Raw genomic sequence first — 15,723 nt, forward strand, 5'->3', positions numbered from 1 at the left:
TTCCAACACATCTTCAAGCTTCCAAGTCTCTGCTGGATCACTGACTGCAAGCATGGGGCTACCGTAACCTTATTTTCCCGAGCTCGTATTTCTTAGCCAGTCTTGAATGTTGGGATGCTCCCATGTCTACCTGGGAGGGGCTGGGCAGAGGAGAACCTGGGAGTTCCAGGAACTTAGGAGGGGTTACGTGACCGGAGATGGCGCAAGAAGTAATACTCTGAGTATAAGCTTCTCAGCCGGTTGCAGCCATTTTCTTCTCATATACCTATAGCCTTGGAATCACTCCAGTGCTGAAACTCTCCAGCCTAAGAAATGCTTCTCCAGGCCAGTATCAGCCAAGGGCCTGGCAGGAACCAGAATTCAACTTGGAGGATTCCAGTGAAGAATTTAATGAAGAGACTGTTATATATGAGCGCAGAATCAGCAGAGGAACTTCAAATGCATTAGGCACACTCCAAGGTCAAGGCTACGTACTTGCTGTCTCCCCATCAGCTGCACCACCACCTCCCCACCCCCAAAGCCCCCACCATCCACCTGGCTTTCTCATCTCATTCAGGTCTTGGCTATCCTGTTAACTTTTCAAGTGAGCATTGTGGCTACTGCTCCTCATTATTCCCTTCCTCCTCCCCCACCTCCTAACTTTTTATAGCACCCAATATCATCTGATATTTCTATATGCCTCTACTCCTAGAATCTGGGCAGAGATTTTTGTGTGTTTTGTTCATTGCTATAATCCCAGTGCCAAAATCCCTATCTTATCCAAGGAAGAGTCTCACTTGTTGAATTGATGGAATACAAATTTTACTTATTAAAGCTCACAGAGGGAATTGTCCAAAAGTGACAACTGATACATCTTTTTGCTTCAACTGACTGATCGCTTTCCTGCCCTTTTGGGGGAAGCCCGCTGAAACACAAGAGCTTTTATATGGCCACAAGAGGGCGCTGTTGACCAGTTGTTTTTTTTGTTTTGTTTTTTAATTTTTATTTTTTTTTTATTTTTATTTTTTTAAAGATTTTATTTATTTATTTTGTCAGAGAGAGAGAGAGAGAGAGTGAGAGAGAGAGCACAGGCAGACAGAGTGGAAGGCAGAGTCAGAGGGAGAAGCAGGCTCCCTGCGGAGCAAGGAGCCTGATGTGGGACTCGATCCCAGGACGCTGGGACCATGACCTGAGCTGAAGGCAGCTGCTTAACCAACTGAGCCACCTAGGCGTTCCTGTTTTTTAATTTTTAAGGAGTCATCATGAGACCCTTCACCCTCTCCTCCCCAGACCCCAAAAGAAAAGGTAGAGCAGGGTCATGTCTACAGCCAAAGCAAACGTAGGGTGTGCCCGCTACCTTTCCGGCGTTACTGTGCAAGTGAAGTGCAGTTAAAACCTGTGTTAGGGAGGGTCTCGAAAGGACAAAAGGTCATCAGAAAGCAAGAACCTAAAGAATGTGTAGGAGGAAGGAGATGCCAAAGGTGCAAGGAGCATTTGGAAGAAGGCAAGTGAAGCTATCTCAGGTCCGGAGGGATCAGAGGAGACATTATGGGGGAGATGGCATTTGAATTAGGATTTAAAAAATAGGAATGATAGGTGCAAAATCGTGTTTTGCTGATCTTACGCACTATATTTTATATGTCACTTGAATTTTAGGGTAATTTTCTTCTCCGTTGAGAATGTACTATGTACATTAAACCATCTGTGTACATTTAAAAGAAAAGGTTAACTTTTTAGGACATCCACTCCAATAATACATAGTGAAATATAAAATTATATATATATATATATATATATATATATATATATATATATAAAATAATATAAAAATATAAATAATATAAAAATAAAAAACTTCAGGAAGGACTGAAAGCAAGCCTTATATCCACCTCATGATTTCTCAACTGAATAGCTTTATATCTACCCCAGAGGAAGTGGAGAATGTTACAAATGAAGATGGGATTTTTTCTCTACTCTTTCTTCAGTATGGAGCAGAGAAAGGAAGTCCTGGGGGAAGCCTTCTCAAGACAGGTAGAAATTGTGAATGTCTAATGAGGCCCCAGGAATCAGACCAAATCACAGACCAACACAGTGAACACTGGTCAAACATAGTCTTTATTTAAAAGAGAGCCACTGCAAAGGGAAAGCAAGGGACTAGAATGAAATGAAGAGGGCATATGTCCAAGTCAAGGCTTCTACTTCCTTCTTGACCCATCCCCGACTCAGGGCTACAGCCATGTCCCCCTTCTTCACTGGGGGCCATGTGGAGCCCCCCACGTTACTTCAGACTAATGCGGTAGAACGTCTTCCACCTCTAGAGTGAGGAGGGGAAATAAGACCTTCCTCAGCCTCTTCAAGGTGTCCCTGCTCATTACCATGGGCAGGGTATCCACAAGAAGGTCTGGGTTTACGTACTGCAGGTGGAAAAGCACATAGCCCAGCAGCCTAATGAAGATCATGATCATGAAGACAAGACACCTGAAATGTCTACAAAGAGACATTCTTGGTTAGCATGGGGGACAGGGACAGACCAGGATCCAGCTGTAGGAGGGGAAGCTCACACTCATAAATAACTGAATTGCTTTCTTCAGACAAAACTGATAAGGGGATGGAGACCCAAAGGATGAGGGTAGGGGATACATGATAGCAGAAGAAGATGGATGTAGTGGTTAGGAATTGTACATGGCTCTCCTGACATATAAGCCCTCTGAAAGAATAGATGTCCATATAGAAAAAAAGTTGGAGGTGCCAAAGGAGATTTTTTCCAGGTACTATATACGAGGCAGGCCTTTGGGGGGCTGCCAGAAAATGTTCAGGACTCTCACACCTATGAGTCTGATGACCAATGGTCTTCTTCTGGTCTAGTATAGCAAGGAGTTCTAGAATTTGAAATAAGATCGGGACATCTCTGACATGAACATCCAGGCAAAACCATTAGGATAGGTTTTTTCTAAACATCAAGAGTCAAAAGAGACCAAGTTAAACAATAAAGTGTGTGGGTGTGTAGGCGTGGGTTTGTTTTCTAGTGTGCTCCCAAGAAAACTTCACACTGAAATCTGGTCTAAGGCCTTCAGTCATTAATAATATTGAAATGTCATAAATTGAAGCTCTCCATTCAAGTGCTACATGGAGCATTTCAGAGTTAGTCCCCTTGTTGAAAAAATTAAGACAGAAAAGGCATAGAGAGTTTAGGTGATTTTTGTTTTCTAGAGTGTTACAGCCTACTATAAAAGAACTGAGAAAATTAATGAGCCCTGAACCATCTCCGCAGCAAAGAAGATAGCAGAGATGATTAGGTTCAGGATCTGAAAAATAGAAATGGGTCATACCAAGAACCATAAGAATGGAAATGCAAAGTAAAATGCAACCTGCAGCTTTCATCTTGAAGAAAGAGCTACTTTTTCCAACCACCAAGTTCCACATAACTCTGGTGTTGAGGAAAGGAAGGAAAGAAGTGTTGGGAGAAATCTAGGGCTGCCTGATATTTTCTGGCTCATGGGTGTATTCATCCTTATTCCTTGTGCCCTTACGAAGTCACTCGCTCCTACAGAGTGAACGTGGTCCACACTGGGTAAAAACCAAGATTCTACCACTTACCTGTACCAAAAGATTCTCTTCTGTTTCTTAATGATGGTCTTCTCCTATGGGAAATGAGAAAAGCCACAGCTGTGCCTGTCCATGTGGTCAAAGAGAGGCAATGTAGCAGGGGAGCCAGGAGCCACCCAGGAGTCAGGAGTCTGGCTACCTGGGTTTCAATCCTGACTCTGCCACTTCCTAGTGGCCACAGTGTGGAACAAGGTACTGAACTTCATTATGTCCTAATTCTAGATTTATTACAACGGGGAGGAGGATGTGGAGAGAAGGAGAGAGAACCCAGGGGAGGAAGGGATAAAGGAAAACTCCAGTGTGGGACAAGGAAGACTTACCATGTTGCTTTGGATGGTTTCTACCAGAATTGACCCAGGTTTCACTATTTGCGAAGAGTCGTTCTGGGCTTTGAATCTGGGTGAAAAAAATCAGATCTCAGAATAATATAACATAATCTAGGGGCTGATGAAAGGTGCTTTTCTAAGTCATGCAACATCGATGATTTATTTTTCAGATTCTTGATAGCATTCACTGTTCAACATTTAAAACTCAAAACTGTTCAAAATACAGAGATATCAGGAAAATGTGGTCCATTCTCAAGGGAAAAGACATTCAATGAAGAAAAATCCTGACATCAACCTGATACTGAGTTGAAACTACAGAAATTCTCACACGTGTATGGTCACCTGACTTATAAAACAAGGCACCACTGAAAAATGCACGTTCTCTTAAATAAACGGCACTGGGTCAATAGGCTTTCCACACAGAAAACCATGATCTTGATCTTTACCTCACACCATAGATGAAACACATTCCAGATGAATGCAAATCTAAGTGTAAACAGTAACACAATAAAAAAAATTGTAGGAGAAAGCATGATAGAATAGTTTTATCACTTAGAGAAAGGACTATCAAAAAACAAAAATCAAAAACCCCAGAAAAAAACAAAAACCGGTCTGAGAAGCACTGCACCCCCCCAAGATGGCTGAGAGACTGTCACTGCCCTCAATCAGGGACATCATTTTTCCAAACTTACACTTCTTTTTCAAGAAGCAGCACCTCTTTTTCTTTCTCCATCTTTCTCAGAATTTCCTGGTATTTCTTCCCATGGAAACAACAACAAAGAATTGTTATAATGAAGAATTTCCCCATATTTTCATTACGATATCATTGATGATTCTCCTTAAGACTAACCCTAATACTCCAAATGGTGCATGCATGAGTGTGCACACATGAGTAGGGAAATGTTCTAATAAAATTGGGAGACAGTGGACTAGATGGATATATATGCAAAGAAAAAGACTTCTTGCTTTGGATTCTGCTTGAATTCAAATCCTAGCTCTGATGCTTGCTGTTGCTTTCCCGGAGCACATTCCCTAACTCCCCTAAACCCCAGGGCCCTCTTGATTTATAACAATAGCATCCCCATAGTTTTACTGGACAAATTAATGTAGAAACATACTGCATGTGGAGAGCTTAAAAGTACGATACATGCCATCACCTGGCACAAGGTAAATCCTTAACATACATCTGTTTTGTTGTTGCTGCCTTATAAAAGTCATTTTCCCCAATGGCAGATTTTAGCCTAACGAGAAACCAAGGAACCTATGGCTTTGGAGAAATTCTGCCTCTTCTCTGAATTGCCCCTACAGGTAAAATACCTTTATGTAGTGGGCCTGGTCCTTACAGAGCTGGTGCAAAGATTGGTAGTCACTTTCCATCTAAAAAGAAGAGAAAATTAACAAGTCTCACCAGAACCAAGCCTGGGCTACTCCTGGGGAGCTTAACTGGTGCATTGGACATTTGGCTGGTTACCTAGCAACTTCTGATTTTAAAGGGAAACAAGTATATCGCAAAGCAGTGATCTCGTCATTCATAGGCACGGTATAATTTTGAGGCCAACTAAATTGTTTGCTTCGGTTGTCATTTGCTTGTCAGGTGAAACATCAGGAGAGGTGATCGGGGCACTTAGGTTTGGGATTCAGCAACAGTATTTTGAATATTAAGGGTAAAAGCGTGTTTAAGAAATGGTAAAACCAGTACTTGGAATATAAGTTTTCATACTCCCTTCACCTGCATGTGAATCAGAAACTCCTCTGCCAGATGTTCTGCTCCCCCCTCCCATGCCTTCAGCAGTCCTGTTTCTAAGACTTTTGGGGTGGTCTCCCATTTACATCCTGGACAGACCCTCAGTGAGGAGGCACTGCCTCTACCTGGAGCAGTTCCTTCTCTTCCCTTGTGCAGGATTCTATTGACTTTTGTAGTCTCCCCTGGAAGACAGCAGAAAGTTAATAGCATTCTTTTGTGGAAGGCAAATGGGTAATGATCACCATCTCTCCAGACCAGTAGAGAACATGATAAAAATGGCTATCATGTATTGAGGGATTGAGGACATGTTTTCACCCTCGGGTGGGCACTCTCATTAACCCTACCTGATAGATGAGGAAACAGAGGCCAGAAGTTAAGCGTTTAAGTTCTTTAAAAGTCACATGGTGGCAGAGCTGACATTCAAGCCTCGGTCATCTGACTGCCTTTCCTCTGAGTCTTACCATCCTCTTTCTTCTAGCCCAGCTGACCAAAGCTCACAGGCCTCTTTCTCCCTCTTCTCTCCCTGAGGGTGCACTCACATAAATCTGTACAAAGTTTCCCAGCAGGGTTTCTGTACTCTATGGGGCATCCAGTTCATTCATTGATTCAACAAATACTGAGCATCTACTATTGCCAGGCACTGTTCCAGGTACTGGGGAAATAGGAGTGATCAACGTAGACAAAATCTCTCACCCTCATTGGATCTACCTTCTCATGGAAGAAAAAGATAAACTGCATTTTAAAAATAGAACTATTTTTGGACTAGAAGCCATGGGTTTGGAAAATGGGGTAAGCTTATTGACACATCTCTGTGTAATTATGGAAGTTTGTATTCACATCCTACCTGAATATCCACATTGTGTCATTCAGACACAAGCTTCTTGGTGGGTCCTGATGTGCCTTCAGCATGTGTGTTCTAGTGACTGATGGCTGATGAGGTCTGGAGCAATCCCCTCTACTTTGATGACATTGAAGTGACCTCTGCGGTTACTTGACTTGTCATGTTATGAATGCACCACAGGCCATGAGGTAGAGACATTGGCTCTCCTCTGAGAAGCACACAGATATACCTCACCTGGGAGAGTCCTTGAGAGCAGTTCCCCCTGAACTTAGACTTGACACACATCTCTCAGAAAATCTCTAGTTTTGCTCTTCTACTCACCTTCAGTTCTGCCAACATCGGCTTCAGGGTTTCTTTATTGAGGTCATCCTTCTTATGTCTCCTTGAAATCTGAAATCCCCCAAACCATGAACTGAGTGAGGCACAGAGACATAAAAAGCTACGATCGTGGCAGAATTTGGGGTTGCAGGGCTATGGAATGGTGGTGGTTAATGAACTTAGATCCCAGGTAGAAACTTGATAGAAAAGTGTGCTCATGGGAGTTGCCTGACTCTGGGCTGGCATGGCCTCCCATAGACCATGAAAACAACTGCCCAGGGAGCAAGGAGGAAGGCACAGAACGGCTGGGGCAGGAAGAGAAAAATCTTTTCTCCCATAGTCAGTTCCTTAGCTCTCTCAGTAGATCTGTAATCCCGGAAACAAATGGGGTGTTCATCCTAATAGACGCTGTGAGTGGCAGAGGGGACGAAGCACATCTGTTTAGCCAGTTGCTCCTTTTTGGGTCTTTCTTTTTAAAAATATTTTTCTTGTTTTTAAAGATTTTATTTATTTATTTGAGAGAGAGAATGAGAACAAGTAGGGGGAGAGGCAGACAGAGGAGAGGGAGAAGCAGGTTCCCCACACAGCAGGGAGCCTGATGTGGGGCTCAGTCCCAGGACCCTAGAATCATTACCCGGGCCGAAGGCAAATGCCTAACCGACTGAGCCACCCAGGCACCCCCTTCTTAGGTCTTTCTGACTAGAGGGTTCTGGAGTTCAGATGACTTTGTCAAGATTCCTAAGAAATGAGCCTTCAGCAAAGATGGCTCCCTTACCTTCTTCTGAAGCTCCACCACATTCCTGCTCAGAATCTTGTTACTTTTTTCCTGTGGAAGAGAAGTAAAGGAGGATACAACTGCTCTGCTTCTGTACTTTCCCTCTCCCTGGGTCTCTAAAATATGGTCTGCAGATAAGTGTGCTGAGGGAGAGAAGGACACTCTGGCCCCACACAGAGGAAATGGGAAGGGAGCCCAGGCACAGGGCCCTCACGACAAGTGCTTCTCTCTCGGAGCACTCTTAACTGATTTCTCCAGACATAGCAAGGACCATGGATGATGATCCCCAGGGAATGAGAGAGCAGCAGGAGACCGAAGCCAAATGCATCACACAGTCCTTTTCTAGATACCTTCTTACCAACTTGACTGTCTCTGATTCCAGGTTCCTCAAGGTCTCCTCCTCCTCAGGTTTGATATGGTTCAACTCCTCCCTCTCGCTGGCTTGTCCTAGTGACAGGACAATCTCTCCTTCCAGACTGAAAAATACAGACACCAGATGTGGATTAGTCATAAGGAAGCTGCCAGTGCCTCAGCTAAGGAAGCCAAGGTCTTGGGGGGCCAGACTGAGTCCCAAATGCATTGGCAATACAACGTCAGCCTCATGGAAATTTAATGCTGAAATCTATACGTAAAGCCTCTGGGGGCATCACAGTTCATGCTTCAGAATTTCATACACCAAGATTTATCAACAAAAAAGGAAATCTTCCTCCCACCTTCTCTTTATTCCAAAGGGCATTCTGTTGAGGAGAAGCCCTTCCCTCACCAACTGCAAAGACTGACCTTTGAATAGCTTCTTCCTTCTCTTGAATTTTTCTGAGAAGAACTTGATTTGCCTCATCCAGTCTCTGCAGGTCCTTTTCAAGGTCTGAGTTCAGGTAGTCAAGGTTTTGTTTTGTGACTTCTAATTTCGGTATGTCCATCATCTCCTGCCTACAGGAAAATCATCTTTCTTACTGAGCTCAGGACAGGAAAACAGGGGAGCCTTAAGAAGATTTTCACTGGTAATCTCATTCATTCCCCATCTTCTGTTGTTACTATGTCTAAGCAACCCTGTTATAATTTGCCATGATAAATTGATTTCTGTAGTGTTTCACATGGAATAAATTCCTGGAGTCAAGTCACATTTTTAAAAAAATTTTTTAAAGATTTTCTTACCTATTTATTTGAGATGTAGAGAGAGAGTAATCTAAAGAGCAGGAACAGGGGAGCAGAGGGAGACAAGCAGACTCTCTGCTGTGCAGGGAGCCTAATGCAGGACTTGATCCCAGGACCCTGGGATCACAACCTGAGCTGAAGGCAGCCGCTTGACTGATATTGAGCTAGCCAGGCGCTCCTCAAATCACATTTTAATTTTAAATATTATAAATGGAACCCATTAAAACACAAACCTTTTATAAAGCAGAAACTTTTTTTTCATAAGAACAATTATGCTCCAAGTTACTATTTTATTTATTTTTTTTAATTTTAGGGAGTATATAGAATCCAAGCTACAGCTATGAAGCATTTAAAGATCTGCCAGGGTGAGGGGATATCTCCAGTCCCTTCTGTTACAGTCTCCTGAGGAGTTTATGCTGCGCATTTTCTACGCTAGTCAAGTAGGTCTAGCGGTTGGATGGGGGCCAGGGGAGGGAGTGGATCTTTTCTCCAAATAAGACTGACTTGCTTTTTGAGGTCTTAGCTATTTCTGAAAACCCCACCATGCTTGGTATGAGGAAGTTCAAAGATCTGAAACTAGGGTCTTTTCTCTGCTGGAAGGGTCCCAGGACATAGGGAGATAATGTCCTGGTCCTGCATCATGGAGGTTCTCTTCGCTATGGATTGGGGCAGAACATTCACATCGCAGCTCCTCTACTGAACTTTATCATCCTCATTTTCTTACACATTATCCAGTGGGTCCCGTCCAGCTCCTTCCATTGTGGTTTCCTAAAATGTTAACACACACATTTATTATGGAAACGTCGCTCCTAATGTCCAACATAGTAACATTGCCCTACACTGACCCAGGAGGGAGCAGGCAAAAGTTTGACCAGGAAAGACAGACCCGAGAAGAGACCCACGCCTCCCAAACCCTTCTGCTTTCCAGCGTCAACTGCAGTGTTTTGCTAAATTCCAGTAATCCAGATTGTGTTTTAACTTAAAATTGTGTAAGTGAATCCCACTGGAGTACAAAAGTCTTGTTTTCACACTTTGGCTACCTTTCCCATTCCTGGGCTGCCATTTGTCTGGTCACAGGTGATACACTAAGGGCACCCAATCTTATATCTATTGGCAAATGCCTTGAGAGTTCATTTCTAACCCACATCTCCAGGGAAACTTAGGGGAAAAAAAAAAATAATAGAGAAGAGCCAGAGGGTCCCATAAAGCTGGCTGCCTGATTTCTAAATCTGTTGCCATCAGTGTTCTAACAAGCTCTAGATGACACAGGCTGAGTCGATTCTAAAATAGCAGCAAAAACAGCAGGGGTGGAGAGCAGGATACAACTACCAGCAGGAAAAAACAAATGTTGGGCTCCCAGGGACGGTGTCTCCTAATCACTGCCCCAAAACTGAAGTTCAGAACTGAAACTAATCTAAGAAATGTAGAGTTCCATTCATGTTTCAGCTTCTCTCCTTTTTCTCTTTCCTCTAAAGCTTTTTGGCTTTCCCTTTTTAATTCCTTCTCACACCTCCTTCCCCTTTCATCGCTCCCCTGCATTTTTCCTATTCTCTTTACACACAAGGCATCCCAGTTTTTGATGATGGCCTCTGAACTCACCCTTCTCTTCCCAGCTGAGATTTCTTCAGTTCCCACTGAGATTTCCAACCGATTGTCAGAACTTTCAGAAAACGATATCTCCTTGCTTACTGAGTTCTCCACATAATACCAGACCTGTCCCCTCTGGTGGGGCGGGGCAGCATGTCACAGTGGGTAGGGGTGGGGGTTGGCAACAGCTCCACCTCATCCCTGTAGGCAGCATGGGAGCAGAGTTCAGAACTTCCGGGCAGTTTAAATCTCTTCCTACACAGCAGTAAGATCTATGGAACCCATTTCCGGACACTTCTGAGACGGCAGTCAGCTCTGTGGAGCACATTTCTTCACGTCCGCAAGGCCCCAGGCCTAGTGGCAGTTGAGGTCACTCTCCTTTCTGTTCCTTCTTCGGCTGTTTGTGGTACATGTACAGGTTGTCGCACCCAAATCCAAATTATGCATTTCTCTTGAAGGCATCAGGAGCTATGGGGCATGGCGTAGGAATGCTCAAGAGCAGGCCAAAGGAGTCAGAGATGTCTTATCTGTGGGCCAAGCACGTCCTTCTTCTCTCCAAGTTGGACTTTTGGAACTACAAAACTAACTCCTTTATTTCCCCAAACTGGCACTGCCAAGACATTGGGAGGGAAAGGTCTGATGTTTCAAAGATGGAGTGAATGGAAGGTGGAACAGGGAGGAGAAAAGAGGAGTGTTAGGTCCTAAAACCCGATTCCACTGCCTCCTCCTTCAAAATTCCTCCTAATTTTCTGAGTTACTTAAGTTACTGGAGCACTAGATGGGACTTCACACGCCAGTGTCACTCTGTTAAGCAGTTCTGGATTCCCTGATTGAGAAGATGAGGCATACACAGAACTGGAGAGATATCAGTCAAGGTGTGTACTTGGATTTCAGATCTGTCCTTTGCTGTCCCTTCTACTGAATTCATTCCTCCATGATGTCACTAGTGTGACCTTTTCCAGCAGAATTGTGCTAATCTCAAGTCCTTGGAAAGGCCTTACAGAACATCCCACTGTCTCTCCAAGAAAGTATCTCTCCCACACCATATCTTGTAGCCATCCTTCTCAGCTCACTTCAAATGCTGCTGCTTCTACATCTTCCCAGATGCCATGCCTTCAATCCCAGCATAAGAATCCCCCAACCTCTGTTCTCCTCATTTGGTATTTTATATTGTTTTTAGGACATGTGCACATACTTGTCTTTATTCTACAATCAGGCTAAAAACCCCTTGAGAGTGTATGCTTTCATCAAAGCCATTTTGATTTCCCTCCGCACTTGAGGTCCAGGAGAATCATTTACATAGAATTAAATGGGAATGTTGCCCCCTGGAGTTGCTCAAGTGGGGTTGGGGGGGTTGTCTTTGAAAATGGGGAGCGGAAATAGGCTGGGTAGGGACAGACAGCACCTGACTGGCACTCCATTCTGGCATTTCAGAGTTGGGTTACCTTGGGCAAGTTACTTGATCTCTCTGAGCTCAAGTCTTCTGACCTGTGAGATGGGCATTATTCCTACTTCACAAACTTGTGGTGGAGATGAAATGAAATAATATATGTGAAGCTCTTAACACAGTGTGGCACATGGACACACTGAATTCTCATCCATTCTGCAACATAACACATGCTCTACTTTTCTTACCTTCACACATGGCGTTATGCTGAATGTTTTTACACGAAACCAATGAATAAATGACTCCTGCCACTCCCTTTATCTAGAGCAGGTGTTCTCCTCCCTTTCCTCCTTACACCTGAGAGACTCTCCCCTGTGCACCCGATTAGTACAGTGCCATTAGCAGCCCAGCAACCATAGCAGAATTCTCAACAGAGATTTACTACCCTCCAGAGACGGGTCCAGAGCCATCCGGGATGCAGTGTGAAAGCTTCTGCCCCAAGTCCCAGAGCAGCAGCTGCCTCTGCTTGAGAATCACCAATGAAGAACATATCCTCTGCACCAAACTGCCTCTCTCTTTTCCGTGAAGACATTGCACAAGTTCACCCTCTCCACGAACTCTTCCGAAATTTACCTTTCTTAGCTTATTGCCCCAGGTAGACAATGTGCACTTTGAAATGACCATGTTTTCCTCTTTTCTTTGACACTGAGAAGCAAAAACACCACATCTGAAGCTCCAGTCGTGACCATACAGACATTGTGATCTGTGTAGCTTTCCCTTGGTCCTATTCATTTTTCATGTGGTTCTGATTGTTAACTTATTTTTGTTAATATTTTGTATTAAATAGATAGTTCCAGGTGACACAGCTATAGGTAAGTGTAAATACGGACATAGAGTTATAAATAATAGCAAATAGATAAAGATCTGAGAGGGGTAGTGTGTTCAGGTGTCACGGGTAAGAACATTGGCTGTGGAATCAGACCACATTGACTTTGAAGACCTGCCCCAGCCCTTCCCAAAGGTGAGATCTTGGACAAGTTCTTCAACCCCTTGCACTTGAGGTTTCTCGTTAGTAAACTGTACTTGGATCATTCTATGGCATATAAGGTACTTTGAAAATGCATCCCATAGATATAAACTTTTTTTCTCCCGTACTCCTTAATAAAAACTTGGACAACTAGGGACCATGTGTTCTTTTTCCTTGGTCTATCTCCGTGCAGTGTATAATCTGTGGATATGAAACCCTCACTGCGAGTACATACTGAAATACTTTCTTTCTTCATATAGTTCCATTCATGTCATCCTAGCAAATAGGAAGAATGATATCCAGGCACGGGCACGAGGATGGCTCAGTCCATTAAGCGTCTGCCTTTGGCTCAGGTCATGATCCCAGGCCCACACTGGGCTCCTTGCTCAACAGGGAGCCTGCTTCTCCCTCTTTCTCTGTGACCTCCTCCCCCACGCTGTGCTCCCTCTCTCTCTCTCACTCTCTCTGTCAAATAAATTTTAAAAAACTCTAAAAAAAAAAATGGTATATTTGTACCAAGATATCAAAGACTTTTTGACTCCTCTGTTTTTAAAAAATCAGTCTAAACAATAGCTGGTTAGATTTCCTGTGGCCCTCCCTGCACCTATCACTTATACTGGTGATGACTCACTAGGGAGCTCAGAGCTTCAGCAGCTTAGGAAAACAAAGATTTGATGGCTCCTATTTACTGTTTTGAGTTCTGATTTTTATTCTCAACAGCTTGGTTTTATTGAGAGCAGCTCCTGTTTTGCTCCAGGACCCTGAGGCCATAGAGGAGGCCTGTGCTCATTTGCATGGTTGCAGAATTCAGTTTTAACCTTTTTGTTAGAAATCCCCCAAGTCAGAAGGGTTTGTGTCATTATGCTATTTTAGTTCTCTACAAATATCACATCATGGCAAGACAAATTGTTGCAGTGTCAGGAATTAACTTTTCTGATTAAGGAGAATTACTTTTCAGTCAGTGGATTGTATACCTGGAAGAAGATAAAAAATTTGATGTAATATGGTTTTGAAGAACTTAATATTCCCTGCTTTCAATACAAATATTTTTAAATGTTCATCTTTTGAGTTTTAGAAGAGATACACTTATTTTGCATTTTATATAACTTTTCATAACATGAATACTAAGTTGTCAATCAAAACTAAAAATAAAGGGGCGCCTGGGTGGCTCAGTGGGTTAAGCCGCTGCCTTCGGCTCAGGTCACGATCTCAGGGTCCTGGGATTGAGTCCCGCATCAGGCTCTCTGCTCAGCAGGGAGCCTGCTTCCCTCTCTCTCTCTGCCTGCCTCTCCATCTACTTGTGATTTCTCTCTGTCAAATAAATACATAAAATCTTTAAAAAAAAAAAAACTAAGAATAAAATATCCATAAGAGGGAGTTGTTTAGAAGGTAACAATGGAACTGTACAATTGGTTATCAAAGTTTATAATACCAGGATGGAAATAGAATGAATGGCATCAGCACCAAAAAAGAAAAAAATATCCTGTCCAACTCATCATGATAAAAAAAATTTCTCCTGATATTCTTAATATCTGGAAGGGATCTACCTGCTAAGAATTCCTAGATTATTTTTAGGACACTGGGTCACTTAAAAAATAATGACAACAGTAGATTCCTAAAAGCTCTAAAATCTGGCTTCTACTCTGTAATGCAACCTTTAATAGAGTGTTTGGAAAATTTTGCTGGTGTCCTGCCTTTCCTATTAGGTGGATTCATTAAAAAAATGAAAAATTCATTTAGACAATTTCTGGTAATATTTTATGTTCAGCAACAAGACCTTCTTAACAACAAAATAATTTCTGTGTAAGCAATAGCTTCTTTGCTGTCAGTGGGATGTAAATTGACACCATAACCATGGAAAACAATTTAGAGCAATCATCTTCTTTGGCCAAACCATTTTTGGAAAACTGTAAATGGCAAAACAGAACATGCCCCTGCTCTACTCCAGAGGAGAGGCAGCCAGGCTTGGGTTCTTGATGTCTGAGGTCCCTGTTCCTCCAGAGGATGTACAGGAGGTAGAGTTCACAGTTCTCAGCTGAAAGAAAGAGGAAGAGGTCTTCCACAAAAGGCAATCTCCAAATAGACATTTTCCCTTAGTCCCAATCTAGTGCAAGCCTGTTGAAACTCTAGATTTGCCATGATGGCTTTAAACAGAAGTAGGAAGGAGCCCATTTCCAGTGAGGGGGGACTTGGTTCTGAAGTTTAAAATTTGCAGACTGCCAGTGTGAGGGCTCCTATTGGCCATGGATGTGTTAGGGTTGACCCATAACGTGTTAGTAATTTTTAGTTGTCAGCAACTTTAAAACAGGAGATTTGGGGTGAAAGTCTTGAATTTCAGTTCCTCTTAAAAGATCCAATATGATAGCATTGGATCCATATTTGGACAAAATATTCATTCCCCAGTCAGCGCTGTCCCCATCAGTCCCTATTGGATTACACTCAGGTTGTTCATTAAATTCATCCAGCTCTGAAGGCATGTGCAACACCTGACTTGTGGATTCTGTGGGGGGTATAAAAATATGGTCCTTCTGCTTCTAGTTTTCCTGCTAGAAGACGGGCAGGAGGCCAAAGTAATGCCCAGGGAGGCAGGGCACTAAGTCACATGGTTCCCGGAAGCTGCAGTGAAGGCCCTTGGGGCCAGCAGCAGGGATCTGGCAGGGAGGGGCTGGGGTCAGTAGGAGTGGCTGCTCCTCAGGCCTCACAGCAGCCTGTAGGGAGAGAATATCAGTAGGATAAGGACCAAAGGGGAATACTTCCTGCTTTTTTCTGGATAACAGAAGCTCAGGATCCTGGTATAGCACGAGAAGGGGTGGATGACAAGGGGAGAAAGTCACAGAAATGAATGGATACTGGGCATCTCATTGCTCTTAAAGAGGAGAGCTCAGGAACAGATTTGACTTGATAAAGAAAAGGAGATATGATCTTTTTTGCATTTTGATTATGGTGAAACATTCATTCCTGCCTTTTATGGGGTGTTT

The 15,723-nt window shown here is 43.2% G+C and overlaps 1 protein-coding gene across 1 annotated transcript; it reads right to left on the reverse strand.

Annotated features, from left to right (window-relative positions):
* Positions 1–2,081: 2,081 nt before the first annotated feature.
* On the reverse strand, positions 2,082–10,448 carry LOC309866532 (transmembrane and coiled-coil domain-containing protein 5B-like). The gene is made up of 12 exons (XM_082734312.1): positions 10,344–10,448; positions 9,469–9,512; positions 8,370–8,519; positions 7,948–8,065; positions 7,590–7,640; positions 6,818–6,886; positions 5,781–5,837; positions 5,229–5,288; positions 4,604–4,668; positions 3,906–3,981; positions 3,577–3,620; positions 2,082–2,466 (listed from the first exon to the last, which is right to left on the reverse strand). Exons 2-12 carry the CDS (start codon positions 9,501–9,503, stop codon positions 2,268–2,270), a joined length of 924 nt encoding a protein of 307 aa, XP_082590438.1. The 5' UTR covers positions 9,504–9,512; positions 10,344–10,448; the 3' UTR covers positions 2,082–2,267.
* Positions 10,449–15,723: the final 5,275 nt, after the last annotated feature.

The sequence above is a fragment of the Mustela nivalis genome (genome assembly GCF_964662115.1).
Source record: "Mustela nivalis genome assembly, chromosome: 6".
NCBI lineage: Eukaryota > Metazoa > Chordata > Mammalia > Carnivora > Mustelidae > Mustela > Mustela nivalis.